Source organism: Armigeres subalbatus, chromosome 3, assembly GCF_024139115.2.
Source record: "Armigeres subalbatus isolate Guangzhou_Male chromosome 3, GZ_Asu_2, whole genome shotgun sequence".
NCBI classification, from domain to species: Eukaryota; Metazoa; Arthropoda; class Insecta; order Diptera; family Culicidae; genus Armigeres; species Armigeres subalbatus.
Window position 1 is genome coordinate 334,432,615 of NC_085141.1, and position 16,352 is coordinate 334,448,966.

General features: G+C 40.6%; 1 protein-coding gene and 1 long non-coding RNA gene across 9 annotated transcripts in view; one reads left to right on the plus strand and one right to left on the minus strand.

The window, feature by feature from the left end:
- Positions 1-2,382: 2,382 nt before the first annotated feature.
- LOC134221301 (uncharacterized) lies at positions 2,383-2,909 on the minus strand. Its single transcript, XR_009982312.1, has 3 exons — positions 2,890-2,909; positions 2,661-2,792; positions 2,383-2,595 (listed from the first exon to the last, which is right to left on the minus strand). It is a non-coding gene; the product is annotated as an uncharacterized LOC134221301 (long non-coding RNA).
- Positions 2,910-3,907: 998 nt separating this feature from the next.
- LOC134225720 (cholinephosphotransferase 1) overlaps positions 3,908-16,352 on the plus strand; it is a 61,570-nt gene continuing 49,125 nt past the window's right edge. For 4 of the 8 annotated variants that reach the window (XM_062706021.1, XM_062706016.1, XM_062706022.1 and 1 more), the window contains exon 1: positions 3,909-4,680. In XM_062706021.1, coding sequence (XP_062562005.1) covers positions 4,469-4,680 — 212 coding nt within the window. In that variant the 5' untranslated portion in view covers positions 3,909-4,468. Of the gene's footprint in view, positions 4,681-16,352 lie in introns of all 8 variants that reach the window. The other 4 variants (XM_062706019.1, XM_062706020.1, XM_062706023.1 and 1 more) reach the window with 2 other exon arrangements.

The window sequence follows — 16,352 nt, forward strand, 5'->3', positions numbered from 1 at the left end:
TTAAAATTAAATTAAAATTAAATTAAAATTAAATTAAAATTAAATTAAAATTAAATTAAAATTAAATTAAAATTAAATTAAAATTAAATTAAAATTAAATTAAAATTAAATTAAAATTAAATTAAAATTAAATTAAAAATTAAATTAAAATTAAATTAAAATTAAATTAAAAATTAAATTAAAATTAAATTAAAATTAAATTAAAATTAAATTAAAATTAAATTAAAATTAAATTAAAATTAAATTAAAATTAAATTAAAATTAAATTAAAATTAAATTAAAATTAAATTAAAATTAAATTAAAATTAAATTAAAATTAAATTAAAATTAAATTAAAATTAAATTAAAATTAAATTAAAATTAAATTAAAATTAAATTAAAATTAAATTAAAATTAAATTAAAATTAAATTAAAATTAAATTAAAATTAAATTAAAATTAAATTAAAATTAAATTAAAATTAAATTAAAATTAAATTAAAATTAAATTAAAATTAAATTAAAATTAAATTAAAATTAAATTAAAATTAAATTAAAATTAAATTAAAATTAAATTAAAATTAAATTAAAATTAAATTAAAATTAAATTAAAATTAAATTAAAATTAAATTAAAATTAAATTAAAATTAAATTAAAATTAAATTAAAATTAAATTAAAATTAAATTAAAATTAAATTAAAATTAAATTAAAATTAAATTACAAAAATTAAATTAAAATTAAATTAAAATTAAATTAAAATTAAATTAAAATTAAATTAAAATTAAATTAAAATTAAATTAAAATTAAATTAAAATTAAATTAAAATTAAATTAAAATTAAATTAAAATTAAATTAAAATTAAATTAAAATTAAATTAAAATTAAATTAAAATTAAATTAAAATTAAATTAAAATTAAATTAAAATTAAATTAAAATTAAATTAAAATTAAATTAAAATTAAATTAAAAATTAAATTAAAATTAAATTAAAATTAAATTAAAATTAAATTAAAATTAAATTAAAATTAAATTAAAATTAAATTAAAATTAAATTAAAATTAAATTACAAAAATTAAATTAAAATTAAATTAAAATTAAATTAAAATTAAATTAAAATTAAATTAAAATTAAATTAAAATTAAATTAAAATTAAATTAAAATTAAATTAAAATTAAATTAAAATTAAATTAAAATTAAATTAAAATTAAATTAAAATTAAATTAAAATTAAATTAAAATTAAATTAAAATTAAATTAAAATTAAATTAAAATTAAATTAAAATTAAATTAAAATTAAATTAAAATTAAATTAAAATTAAATTAAAATTAAATTAAAATTAAATTAAAATTAAATTAAAATTAAATTAAAATTAAATTAAAATTAAATTAAAATTAAATTAAAATTAAATTAAAATTAAATTAAAATTAAATTAAAATTAAATTAAAATTAAATTAAAATTAAATTAAAATTAAATTAAAATTAAAATTAAAATTAAATTAAAATTAAATTAAAATTAAATTAAAATTAAATTAAAATTAAATTAAAATTAAATTAAAATTAAATTAAAATTAAATTAAAATTAAATTAAAATTAAATTAAAATTAAATTAAAATTAAATTAAAATTAAATTAAAATTAAATTAAAATTAAATTAAAATTAAATTAAAATTAAATTAAAATTAAATTAAAATTAAATTAAAATTAAATTAAAATTAAATTAAAATTAAATTAAAATTAAATTAAAATTAAATTAAAATTAAATTAAAATTAAATTAAAATTAAATTAAAATTAAATTAAAATTAAATTAAAATTAAATTAAAATTAAATTAAAATTAAATTAAAATTAAATTAAAATTAAATTAAAATTAAATTAAAATTAAATTAAAATTAAATTAAAATTAAATTAAAAATTAAATTAAAATTAAATTAAAATTAAATTAAAATTAAATTAAAATTAAATTAAAATTAAATTAAAATTAAATTAAAATTAAATTAAAATTAAATTAAAATTAAATTAAAATTAAATTAAAATTAAATTAAAATTAAATTAAAATTAAATTAAAATTAAATTAAAATTAAATTAAAATTAAATTAAAATTAAATTAAAATTAAATTAAAATTAAATTAAAATTAAATTAAAATTAAATTAAAATTAAATTAAAATTAAATTAAAATTAAATTAAAATTAAATTAAAATTAAATTAAAATTAAATTAAAATTAAATTAATTAAATTAAATTAAATTTAAAAAAATTAAAATTTAATTAAAATTAAATTAAAATTAAATTAAAATTAAATTAAATTAAATTTAAATTAAATTTAAATTAAAATTAAATTAAAAATAAATTAAAATTAAATTAAAATTAAATCAATAAAATCGATAAAATTACAAATGAGTGTTTAAAACATTGCCATTTGAAGACGTGAAGATAGGATCTCTGTCCGACGATCTGAGATTCTTCTTATTGGACCAAGCAATTCTTCATGCACTTGAGCTTACAACCTAGACTTCATGCATCGCATAGAATCTTCCCCATCTTGCAGTGAAATAACGCCTATTGGTCCTGCAGCAACTCATCTCCTACACCCGGCGATTTCTCAGGAACCAACCAGCACCACCTGAAGCATAGAATAGAATTTGATTTTGAGAAAAATATCTTGCTTTTCAAACAACAGTATCTTACCCAGGCGAAATCCAGATGCATTCTGCTGGTTGAGATTCGTTCCCGGATGGAAATTAATATTCCGAAAAGACATTCCTCGTCGCCTGGCAGTAGAGCTGTCAACCACCGAAAAGAAAAGTGCCTCCTCTGAATCTGAAAGTGAATTAAAACAAGGGTCGTAGAAAGATATGTAGATAGGAATGAGAGCACTGAACTCATATTTTATATTGAAATATTGATTTAAACTTACTTGCTTTATCTCACCATTTTATGGTGGTTGCAACTGATGCGCATTCTTCAGACCAGAGACGTTATGATTATGGAAAAACACCAAACCGCTGTTGGCAAAACCAATTAAACAAAAAAGCCATAAGTAATGGTTATCTTATAATATATGCGCATTATGAAGGGAAACTTACTCAATGGAGCTGCCAAAGAAATGTGAATGCTGCCGGAGTATTCCATCCAAAACGCGGACCGTATCACAGCGACTATTCAGAGGAAACCCCATCCCATCTATGCGTTGCATCCTTGAGCGCTTCTCATCAGCGATTTCCGCCCTGGGGTGACCATGACCAGCTTCTCGTCGATGCCTGCAACTTAGTTTTGCAGATGCTGACACAAAGCCGAATGCTGAAATTCGAAGTTTAATATTAACAAGCTACCTTAATGTTCTTAATCAGTGAAAGTAAATACTTACATGAAAAAGCAATCAAACATCGCAATATACATATTGATTTTTCAGAAGAAAAAATCGCAAAAACAGCTTGGAAGCAACGTCACTTGTTTTTTTTTCTGTTTATGTTTCCAGTTTGTTGCCGGCGTTGTCAAGCACGAGAGAAAAAGAGGAAAAAGCATGACACTGAAGTGTATGTTATATGCTTTCTGAAGAGAAGCATAACTAACAGACCCTAACCAGACCCTAACATCTCACAGATTGTTACTCTGGGTGTGCCGAACTGTGCCGCGGGCACATTGTGCCGAGTGGTTTACCCCTTGACAATACTTCTCAATATGGGATCTGAAACGAACATAACCACATTCTGCAATGTTTGGCTCCAGCACAGTAGAAAATTGTAGCTTCAGTTTAATAACCAAATTGATTCTATTCGCACCACCCAGATTGACCCAGATCCTGTCCTATAGGTTTCCCCGGTTTCCCCTATTCTGCCTAAATCAAGTTGACCTCACGATCCGATACCGTACAACATTGCCAACAACGTCAATTCTAGTTCAGTGGATCGAGGTAAACAGAAAATCGCCTGATTTGTCCGCCGATTCGATGACGAGTTGTCACTCACTGCAGGTTGCTGTTTCATTTCGTCCGTCGTGATTGCGCGATCGCTGAAGGAATTTTTTTCTGGTCGCTGCTCAGTCAGCGTTATTTTGTCAGGACGAAAGAATTCGCAATAAATCTTAATCTATATTTTAGTGTCAATTAAAGTGTGGAGCATCGCAAGTGATAAACGGGGCTGAATCAAATAGAAATTCGTCGCGGAACGCGGAAGAATTTTTCAAAACGCGTGTGACTTGTGTTGGAGCTGGTGGTGCTTGGAGGAAGGAAATCTTTTCCGTCTTGATTCAATGAATCAGAAGTGAAAATTCTTGCCATCGTACGAGGAAGTTTTGAGTAGTGCAAAAAGTGGGAAATATATCGCGGGAAGAAGAATTCAAATTAAGTGGTATGAAAACGACTTTGCCTGAGAGCTGAAAGGCATAATAGTCGTAAAAAGAAGTGCGTTCAGCCGATTGTGCAAGGGCGCGGAAGTAGGAAGCAGTGCGATAAAAAGATTGCGTGATAGCGCAGGAAGTGGAAAACGGTGGTGGCGATGCATTTCTACAAACAAAAATTGCTGCAGCCGGCGCAGCTGAAGAAGCTCGGCGAACACAAGTACTCCTGCACCAACGTCAGTCTGCTGGATCCGATTTTGCAGCCCTGGTGGTGCTGGCTGGTCGGAAAGGTTCCCCTCTGGCTGGCACCGAATCTGATCACCATCGTAGGGTTGATTATCAACATTGTGACAACGCTTATTCTTATCTAGTAAGTAGCAAGGAAGCAAGTCATGCATGGCATTGATCCTTTGTTATATACAGTTTTTTTTATGCTGTAATGATGAATACATGCGAACTGAATGCACGGTTGTGCAAATAATAATTGGCCACCTTGGGGGAAAGCAGTTACGAGGGGCAAGCTATTATGGCAGAGTAGCATAAGAGATCACCGCCGATGCAGGGCTGTTAGGCAATCTATTTGAAAATTCTGTATACGTTGCCATTGGACTATTAAATGGACCATATTAAAGTTAATTTTGTATGTAAAAGAAAAACAAAATCCGAAATGTGACTGTTAGGCGAATAAAAATAAAGATGGGACAACACTAGTGGGTTTAGATTTTCAAATTTCTAAATTGAAGCTCACTAGTTTATCAGTTTTTTTTTCAACAAACAGGAGAAAATTTTAAGCTTATTTCTGGAAGAAAATCAAGATCGACATGGAACTTTTTCGCGAATCTGGACTGATATACTTTCGACATAAATTGTCGAATTGCCATCGATGTGTTGCCGATTTGTAGATAAAAAAAAACGATCATTGAAGAGCTACAATCACATAATCATTGAGTGATGTTTAGTCATATCGTAATTTCTTTTAAAAATATATATTGAAAACAGCCCTGCAAATATATTATAGATGTTCAATTATGTAATTTGCACAACTCACCGAGCAGATCATACTGTCGGTACACAGAGGCACCTATAATCTTTCTCTTTCGCGGGTCGGCTTTGAGAGCCAAAGCAATACAGGTTTGCAGTACACATTCTGTCGAAAGTTCCAAGTCATCAACCACTACGGCCGCAGAGCAGACGCAGCCTAGCGAGGCTTTACGCATCGCTTAAATTTTGATTTATTTTACATTTCTGCGCATAGTGGTTTCCACGTGTGTGATGCCTATTCTTTCTAGCCGCAGTTTGTGGGTTCAGTAGACGCATAGTACTTAATGCACTAAGGGGGTGGTAGTCACAAGACGGTTTTTTTTTTCTACAGTAGAAGATTGTTCAAAGTGTAATTCACTTAGCAACAAGGTCGTCACCCAGCAGCTTACAAAGTACGAACGACAAGCAAGACATCATGTGTGATTTATTTTTGGACGTGTGCCGGCCTGTCTGGCGAATTCGGTCACTTTGCCAGCGGTAAGCACCCTCGATGGATGTATGACTGATGGTTGCCAGCCAAGCATCGGCAATCGCCAACGTGAGATGTTTCTTTTCTGTTCTGCTTACGTTCGTAAAAAGTTGAATGAATTTTCAACCATGTTATCAGCAGGTTCAGCGTGGGGGGACGTTTGGACGATGAAAGCAATGTACGTTTAAGTGTGAAGTGAAAGTGTTGAGTAATATTTCCAAATTGTCACTATTTTTTCGTGTTCGTGTACAACTATGCTAGTTTAGACTGAAGAAATTCGTTTTTTTAATATTTACGGTAAATAATCACAATCTTCTTGATCTTGATTTTTTTTTTCACAAAACAAATTAAGTTATTACACTCAACCCTCTTTTTATTGCAGTTTTTGCTTTTCTCGTACAGCAAAGTTGTACCGAAAGGCTATCATTTCACTCCAAAATCAAACTTTTTATAGAAGTCTCGGAGACATATGATGTTATATACCAATCGACTGTGCTCGTCGAACTGAACAAATGTCTGTCTGTCCGTGTGTGTGTGTGTGTGTGTGTGTGTGTGTGTGTGTGTGTGTGTGTGTGTGTGTGTGTTTTTCTTCCTAAACAATGGAGGGGGGATCTGCTCAACAGACATCCTGGGGTGACCAGGAAGTGCTGGGTTAGGGGCCACCTCCACTGAGGGAGGCAGGACTGCATCCCCGACCAGCTAAACCGTTTCCATTGCCGCCAAGCCCATCGTTCCTTCGGAACAACCAGAAAGTAATGCTTCAAAGGGGGGCCAGTGCATGACGCACCCTCGAGGTTAGCTGCGTGTCCTTGCAGCATCGAACATCGTGACTCGCTTTTTTAGAAGAACACCATGGTATCGTGCCAACGCATTGCCGGCTTTCCAGGTGGCCTTACCACGCCCTATGTCCTCGGAAGGTGGGCAGGGTCGACTTCGCGCCTGCTTCCCTCTGCACGACTGGTATCAAGAATGATGATGCCGCGTGCACCCTAAATTGACCTTTCTGCGATAGGGCCTATTCGCCAGCACACAGAGGGACTTGCCGACGCGGTGCCTACGCCTGCCCCAGCCTTGACGAGGACCCCTTTCCGTCCTCGGGCTCGGATCCCGCCCGGTTGACCGACGCCGCGAAAGCGACGATACCATGTTGTTCTTCACGCGGCCACTTGTTCGATTAAAGGATCGAGTTCGACCACAGGGCACCGGTATGACCCATGAAGCCGACTCCGAACCCTTGGACCACCTCTTATTTGCGCCTGAACTAGCCATTCCTCGAGTCCACGCGCCACCTTCTGTGTAGCTCCGAGACGATTTGGACGATAGCCGATAAAACGGCGTTGCAGCCAACTTCATCTTTACACATCCTCCGGACTAGGTTGTCCGGGGTAGTGTCCAGACCACATGTGGCAAGCATGTGGCCACGCATTGTGCGAAAACGCGGGCACACGAACAACACGTGTTCCGCCGTTTCCTCTAAACCTACGCACACCGGACACTCGGGCGAGGCCGAGTGTCCGAACCGGTGTAGGTACTGTCTGAAGCAACCATGGCCTGTAAGGACCTGGGTCAGGTGAAAAGTGATTTCCCCATGGCGCCTCTTGACCCACGTACCTATCTCCGGTATCAACCTATGTGTCCATCTACCCTTAGTGGAACTGTCCCACGCACGCTGCCATTTGACCATTGAGGCCAACCTGACAGTCCTACGGATGCCTCTCGTGCCGCGCATTTCGAAGCACTCTATGTCTTCACCGATAACGATGTCAATAGGCATCATACCGGTGATGACGCAAAGTGCATCGTGCGACACGGTACGGTACGCGCTCGCAACTCTTAGGCACATGAGCCTATATGTACTTTCTAACTTCGTTCTGTAGCAGTTAATACGCAGGGCCGTACCCCAAGGTGGCCTCGCATACCTCAGTATGGACAGAGCAACGCTAGCCAGAAGCTTGCGCTTGCTGGCATAAACCGCAGAGCTATTGGACATCATTCGGGACAATGCCGCTATAGCTGTGGAGGCACGCTTGCAGGCGTAATTGACGTGGCTACCAAAGGTGAGCTTATCGTCGATCATTACCCCCAAGAGTTTGATGGAGCGTTCAGAGGTGACCGTGCAGTTGCCTGCCCTTATCACCGCTTGTTGCTCCGACTTTCGGTTGTTAACAACAACCACCTCAGTCTTGTGGTGAGCCAGTTCTAACTTCCTGGAACTCATCCACTCCTCCACAATTGCGATCGAGTGGGCTGCAGTCAACTCCACCTCTTCGATCGATTCGCTGTAGACCTCCAGCGTAATATCGTCAGCGAAGCCGACGATTGCCACGCCCACCGGGAACTTCAACCTCAAGACACCGTCGTACATGACGTTCCATAACACCGGACCCAGTATGGAACCTTGCGGAATCCCTGAGGTTATGTCAACGCACTTCCGACCCGCCTCCGTGTCGTATACCAGTACTCGATTCTGGAAGTAGTTTCCGAGAATCTTGTACAGGTACTCGGGAATTCCAAGACGCAGGAGCGCATCTGCAATAGCTGCCCAACTGGCACTATTGAAAGCATTCCTCACGTCGAGAGTCACTACTGCACAATAGCGAACTCCCCTCCTCTTACGCTGGGTAGCTATCTCCGCGGATTTGGTAACCGACAAGATAGCGTCTACGGTCGACTTACCCTTTCGGAAGCCAAACTGGTTGCTCGATAGACCATCCGCACCCTCCGTGCGTATCAACAACCTGTTGAGGATGATCTTCTCGAGCACCTTCCCCGCCGTATCAAGCAGGCATATTGGTCTATATGCCGACGGATCCCCCGTTGGTTTTCCCGCTTTTGGCAATAGGACCAAGCTCTGCCTTTTCCATGCTTCAGGGAAGACTCCTCGTCCAGGCATCTCTGCATAACAGATCTGAACATCTCGGGAGCCTCAGCAATGGCCGCTTTGATGGCCAGGTTCGAATACCATCCGGTCCTGGCGCCTTACCTACACTAAGGGACTGTGCAATCCCCGCAAGTTCCGCCACCGTTACTCTTCCCTCGTCGGCCACCCTGGCCCTTGGCAGCTCCACAAAGTGAGGCCAGGGACTTGGATCATGACGTGGGAAGAGCCCCGCGATGATCCTCTCCAGCATCTCTGGAGACCGCTCTGTAGGGGCCATCGCCCCACGTGTCTTGGCCATTACGACCCTATAGGCGCTAACCCTATAGGATTCGCGTTGGCACTTTTACACAGGCCCTCGAAGCAGGCTTTTTTTTCTTGATCTAATCTCAGTCTTCAGAGCGGCTCTAGCAGCCACGAACGCCACCCGTCGTTCAACACGCTCCTCTTCTGTGCGTGCTCACTGCATCCGCCTCCTTGCCCGTAGGCAGGCGCGGCGCAGGTTCGCAATTGCTTGAGTCCACCAGTAAGCCGGTGGTCTCCCATTCCTAGGGTGGACTTTCCTAGGCATGGTGGCATCGCATGCACGCGAGAGTACTGTTACCAGCTGCTCGCCGCTCAGACCGAGAGTATTGTGCTCGCGGCGGAGCGCTTCCTTAAACACCTCGTCGTCGAAGTATGATGTCTTCCACATGCGAGGGCTAGGCCTCGCCCCTTCTTCCGTCCGCTGAATGCTGGTCGTATAGTCGATACTGTAGCGAACCGCCAGGTGGTCGCTGTGAGTGTAGCCATCATCTACCCTCCAGTTCGAACTACTCGTTTGGCCAGGGCTCCAGAACGTAACGTCGATGATCGACTCGGCACCGTTCTTGCTGTAGGTACTTTTGGTACCGACATTAGCCAAGTCCACATCCAACATGGCCAGTGATTCCAGCAGGATCTGCCCCCGTTGATTCGTGGATCGGCTTCCCCATTCCACGGCCCAAGCGTTGAAGTCCCCCGCTATCACCACCGGCCTACGCCCCATCAAGTTAGCCGTCAAACAATCCAGCATTCGACCGAACTGCTCGATCGACTATCGAGGAGGCGCATAGCAGCTGCAGAAGAAGACCCCGTTGATTTTGGCAATGACGAAGCCCTCGTGTGTCGAAGACATCAACTCTTGGACTGGGTATTTCCCCGTTGTCCATATCGCCGCCATTTTAGACCCATCGGTGACCCAATTACCGTTCCTGGCGGGTACCCAGTAAGGATCCGCTATGATGGCGATATCCGTCCCGCATTCAGCAACTGTCTGACACAGCAGTTGCTAGGCTGCATCACAGTGGTTCGGGTTTAGCTGCGTTACCTGCATTACCCCATGGGGTGCTTGCTGTTCACAGCTTTGCTGGAACCAATCAAACATTTGGGAGGGTTCGTGCAGCGATGTGCCTTATGTCCCTCCAATCCGCAGCGTCGACAGAGCTTGCTTCTGTCAGGGCCTTTGCAGTCCCATTGCTTGTGCCCCGGTTCCAGGCACTTGAAGCAAACTTCGGGTTGCTGATATATGCCCACAGGGCATACCGACAACCCCACCTTGACGCTCCCTAACTTGACTACCTTGGAGGCGTCCGCTGCAGGTAGCCGAACCAATGCTAACTGTGTCCCTGCCGGACCTTTCCGTAGCCGAACGGCTGCGGTGGACGCCTCCACTTCGCACTGTCGCCGCAGTGCCGTGACGAGCGCTTCGACTTAGGTGATCTCGTCCAGGTCTTTAACCCTTAGATTCACCTCCGTCGTGAGTGCCCTCACCTTGACCGTCTCGCCTAGGACTTCCTCCGCCAACTTCTTGTAGGCGGCGCCCTTTTGCGAGACGCCCCGCTTTAGCTCGAGGATCATCTCGCCCATCCGGGTACGTCTTATTCGACGTACGTCTGCGCCGAGTTTACCGAGCTTGACGTCACTCCTCATCGCCTTCAAGACGTCCGAGTACTTAGCCTCGTCCGTTTTGATGACTAGGGCATCGCCCCTGGAGCGATTGGCGCCTACCCTAGACTTCTTGCTACCCTCATTCGCCTGGGCCTTCTTTTCGGCCCTTGACGTCTTCGGTTTCCTCTTGTTCTTGACCAGGGTCCAGGAGGCGTCATCCCCCTCTATTTCCCTGGTCTGGGGCGGCTGAGAGCTCTCATCCTGCCGTAACCCCTTACCACCGTCTTTCCTGGGTGGACGGACCTTTCCAGGTCCTTCCTCCCCCGGTTTTGGAGGTACCTGGCCGGGGTTCAGCTTCCCAGCCCCACTACCCTTGTTCGGGGTAGTAACCCTCCGCGTTTTGGGGCGGCCCCCAGGGAGCTCATCCCCTGGAGACTGTCTCCCCCGTTTTTGTGTCTGCTCCGTTAGAGCAGCCCCCCCCGACGTGCCTGCGAATACTTGAGCCTCAGTCTGGGTAGACTTTGGCACCACCGTTTTCGCTGGCACGCCCTCGGTCGATTCGACCTTGCCCAAATCCGCGAATTCTTGGGCCTCAGTCTGGGTAGACCTCGACTCCATGGATTTCACGGGTTCGCACTTGGCCGTCCCGACCGCCGTTTCCAGCTTGGCGTCCAACATCGAAACCGAAAAACATTAGTCAATTTTTCAAATAGTAATTCTTAACCGATTTTCTCGCAACAAGTTGGATTCGATAGGGTACAAAGCCTTGTTGATCACTATTGAATTTGATAACAATCGACCATTGCGTTTAAAAGTTATTAAGAAAATGGAATCGAACTATATAAGCGCCATATAAGGTTGGTGTTTTGGCTAAATGCGAGAAAGGCAGTATCACCACTCGGTGAATTAAGTTGGGTTGTTATACGTCACTTCGTTTTACGGCCTCCTTTTTACGGCACGTGACGTAAAAAGAATTTGAAACATTATTGACATCCAAAAGTAAGCCTAAAAGAAGGCACTCTTAGAAACCCAAAGAACAAAGTAGATGCTTTGTATATTCATCATTTGCCTTCAACAATTGTTCCATTCCAGGTCATCCAAGAATTGTCTGGAGTCTATACGCGTAACCAAAGACATAAGGTCTACAAGCGTAACGAAAGAGCTGTTTCTTTTTTTAAATGGTTCATGCCCTATTTGATATAATCAACCATATTCCTTCCCAGGTCATCCAAGGTACGGCGGCGAACTCTATTCGATCGGAGCGTCTTGTGGAGTCCAAAGTACGTACGATTTTCAGCCACTATGCGTCTCCGAATTTCTCTGCTGGTATCATTTTCGGCAGTCACCAGTGAGCCCAAGTACACAAATTCTTCTACCACCTCGATTTCGTCACCACCGATGCAAACTCGAGCTGGGTGGCTCCCATTGTCTTCTCTTGAACCTCTTCCTATCAAGAACTTCGTCTTCGACGTGTTGATGACTAGTCCGATCCGCTTAGCATCCCTCTTCAGTCTGATGTAGGCTTCCTCGATCTTCTCAAAGTTACGTGCCATAATATGTATGTCGTCGGCGAAGCCAAATAGCTGGACGGACTTATTGAAAATTGCACTACTCGTGTTAATCCCTGATCTTCGTATTACCCCTTCCAAAGCGATGTTGAATGACCATCACCTTGCCAGAGCCCACTGCGCGTTTCGACTCGAGAATGCCCCTGAAACTCGAACTACGCACATCACCCGATTCATCGTCGCTTTGATCAACCGTGTCAGTTTATCCGGAAATCCGTGTTCGTGCCGACGGCATAAAATTTGGGAGAGTACCTTGTAGGCGGCGTTCAGTAATGTGATTCTGCGGTAGTTGCTACAATCCAGCTTATCGCCCTTTTTGTAGATGGGACACACGACACCTTCCATCCACTCCTGCGGCAAAACTTCCTCCTCCCAAATCTTGATAATGATTCAGTGCAGCGCTCTAGCCAGTGCCTCACCACCGTGTTTAAATAGCTTTCCTGCTAGTTGGTGAACCCCAGGGGCTTTGTTGTTCTTCAGCCGGCCAATCTCCTCCTGGATTTCCTGGAGATCCGAAGCCGCTAAAATTATATCCTGCGTGCGTTCTCCCAGGTCCATCACCATATCGCCATCTTCGTCTGCCACATCGCCATTCAGGTGTTCTTCGTAGTACTGCCGCCACCTTTGGTTCACCTCACGCTCGTTCGTAAGAAGGTTCCCGTTTATGTCCTTACACATATCAGGCTGTGGCACGTGGCCCTTACGTAAACGGTTTAACTTCTCATAGAACTTTCGTGTGTTATTAGCGCGCAATAGTGCTCCGTCTCTTCACGTCATTCGCCGTCATACCAGTCGTTTCCCTGATCCGGGGGCACCGTGCCAAGTGCAGCGGTTGCGGTGCTACCAATGGCGGATCGAATATCTCTCCAGCCATCTTCAAGAGACGCTGCGCCTAGCTGCTCTTCCGTTGGAAGTGCCACTTCCAGCTGCTGCGCGTATTCTTGGGCTAGTCTACCGTCTTGTAGCCGCTCAATGTTAAGCCGCGGCGTCCAACTTCGACGCTTGTTGTACACCGTCGAGAGCTTTGAGCGCAGGCATACTGCAATGAGGTAGTGGTCGGATTCAATATTCGCACTGCGGTAAGTGCGAACGTTCGTGATATCGGAGAAGAATTTACCGTCGATTAGAACGTGGTCGATTTGGTTTTCCGTTTCTTGGTTAGGTGATCTCCATGTGGCCTTGTGGATATTTTTGCGGGGAAAGAAGGTGCTTCGGACTACCATTCCGCGGGAGGCTGCGAAGTTTATGAATCGTTGGCCGTTGTCATTCGATATGGTGTGCAGACTATCCGGTCCGAAGACCGGTCTATAGATTTCCTCCCTTCCTACCTGTGCGTTGATGTAGCCGATAACGATTTTGGCGTCCCGCAGTGGGCATTCATCGTATGTCTGCTCCAGCTGTGCGTAGAACGCTTCTTTCTCGTCGTCGGGTCTCCCTTCGTGTGGGCAGTGCACGTTAATGATGCTATAGTTGAAGAAACGGCCTTTTATCCTCAGCTTGCACATCATTGCGTTCATTGGCTGCCACCCAATCACACGTTGGCGCATCTTACCCAGTACTATGAAGCCGATTCCCAGCTCGTTGGTGGTGCCACAGCTTTGGTAGAAGGTAGCCGCTCGATGCCCGCTTTTCCACACTTTCTGTCCTGTCCAGCAAATCTCCTGCAGCGCCACGACGTGGAAGTTGCGGGGATGTAGTTCATCGTAGATCATCTTGTCGCAACCTGCGAAACCTAGCGACTTGCAGTTCCATGTTCCAAGCTTCCAATCGTGATCTTTTATTCGTCGCCTAGGTCTTCGCCGATTATATCGAGTCGCATTATCTCTTATATTGTTCGTAATTATTGGTTTTCCAGGCGGCTTATTGGGCCTGCGCAAACCTCCTGTCTCGTCGGAGGGCCGTCGTGTAAGGGCTGTTTTGCGTCCCAATTATGCTGATTCGAAGCGGTTCTTGGGCAGTTCCTTTGTTTACATCATGTATTAGATGATGTAATTAAATTATTTCTGAATGAATTCCTGTAGGAATTTCTAAAAATATTACAAAAGGATTGTTTGGAAGATTTCCCTTAAGAAGAATTTCTGAACGATTTTTTGGAGGAATTGCTTACGGAACTTGGTTCTCCTATAGAAATTTCCGAAGGAATTTTTCTGAAGTTACTGAAATTCAATATGAACTCCTTATACTCTTCCCTCCCTCTTTAAAAGGGAGCTTGGCAGAAGAAAGGTCGTAAGATTTTAACCATCACAAATATTGCCCTCCGCTCGCTTCCAAATTGACTTCTATAAAACATTCTTCATGCCGGCCGTATCCTAATTCCTAACGGAACTTCTTCTTCTTCTTCTTCTTCTTCTTATTGGCATTACATCCCCACACTGGGACAGAGCCGCCTCGCAGCTTAGTGTTCATTACGCACTTCCACAGTTATTAACTGCGAGGTTTCTAAGCCAGGTTACCATTTCTGCATTCGTATATCATGAGGCTAACACGATGATACTTTTATGCCCAGGGAAGTCGAGACAATTTCCAATCCGAAAATTGCCTAGACCGGCACCGGGAATCGAACCCAGCCACCCTCAGCATGGTCTTGCTTTGTAGCCGCGCGTCTTACCACACGGCTAAGGAGGGCCCCTAACGGAACTATCAAATCTATATTTTCGCCTCCAGTTCTATCATGAACAAGTACTGAGCCCCTGATCGTATGTCCTGACATACTTATCAGGTACAGCTCTTTACATGGAGGATCCGCTAGGGCTCATTAGTACTCTCCAAGGGGTCGGGAAATTCACTAATTTCTCGTCAACTGGAAGTAGCGAAGCCAACGCGTGACCACAGGTAGAATAGGATAGGTTGTAATTTGGATTGAAATTGAGAAGTCATTAATCACAATAGATCAGAGTATAGACACTATAGGTTCCATAGACGAGCTGAGGCGAAGGCGAGTGTAGCCAAACGAACTGTCAGTTAGTGTAGCCAAACGAGCATGACGTTACGATTGCAATCCAAGCAACGGAGCGTGTGACGTCAAATTCCCGTGGTACACTGTGAAAAAGTGGAAAAACACACCTTATCGAAAAGAGCCAACCGTGCCTGCGCTCGTCTATGGAACCTATAGCGTCTATAATAGATCATTCTTATATTTTAGAGACATTCAAATTTCAGAATGTTTTCAATTGGAAGTGAAGAACTATTTAGACTTATCAGGACGAGCATTATTTGTATGGTCAATATGATACTACGACGTCAGTTCCCTGATTTCATACATTATTCTTAGTTCAATCAAAGTTAATTGCCTATTTTCGGGGATTAAAACCACCCGACTTGGACATTAATTTACAATGTTATAAAAACTCATATGTGAATATGTACTTTATGTGGAAGATATTGATTTGAAAAATGTATTGGAGGTTACCACTTTAATTTCGATGGGACTCGAACCCACGACCCTACAGTACGCTAGACTGGTGCTTTAACCAACTAAGCTACGAAGGACCACCGTCGGCCTTCGCAACCTAGCGGCTACTGAATGAGCTCGAGATTCCCAAATTGGACGCATAGGCCACTCGCAATCACTCGCAATCCATTTGAACCGTTTGTTTGAGAAACTGCATATGTAACATTTTTGGCCAAAATGAGATTTTTATATATTCTGAATCCTCGTCCAAAAATACGTTTTTTGGCAAAAAACACGAAAAAAAAATTTTTGTTCAGGAATGTATGAAAAAAATTTCGTTTGTTTGAGAAACTACATATGTCCACGTACTTTGAAGAGCAATTGTGGAGTACTGCTTATATTTTTGCACTGAAAGTTCCCCAGGGTCTTGAGTTTTGCCAAAAACTATTGATCTGTATTCTGTATCGAAGAAATCGAAAGATTCGGTGCAAATTTGTTCAAAAACAGTTTTTAGTTGTTTTCTCGAAATAGTGTAAAATGGACTTATGCAGTTTCTCAAACAAATGATTCATTTGTCAAGCCAGGTTCGAGTCCCATCGAAGAGAAAGTGGTTACCTCCAATACATACATTTTTCAAATCAATATCTTCCACATAATGTACATATTCACATATGAGTTTCACTATTCTAAGCCAAATATGTTTTGAAAATGAAAAGCATATCTACAACACTATTTTATTTGAAGGGCTCAAATAAATAATTCACGATTATTTGTATTGGTAAATCGT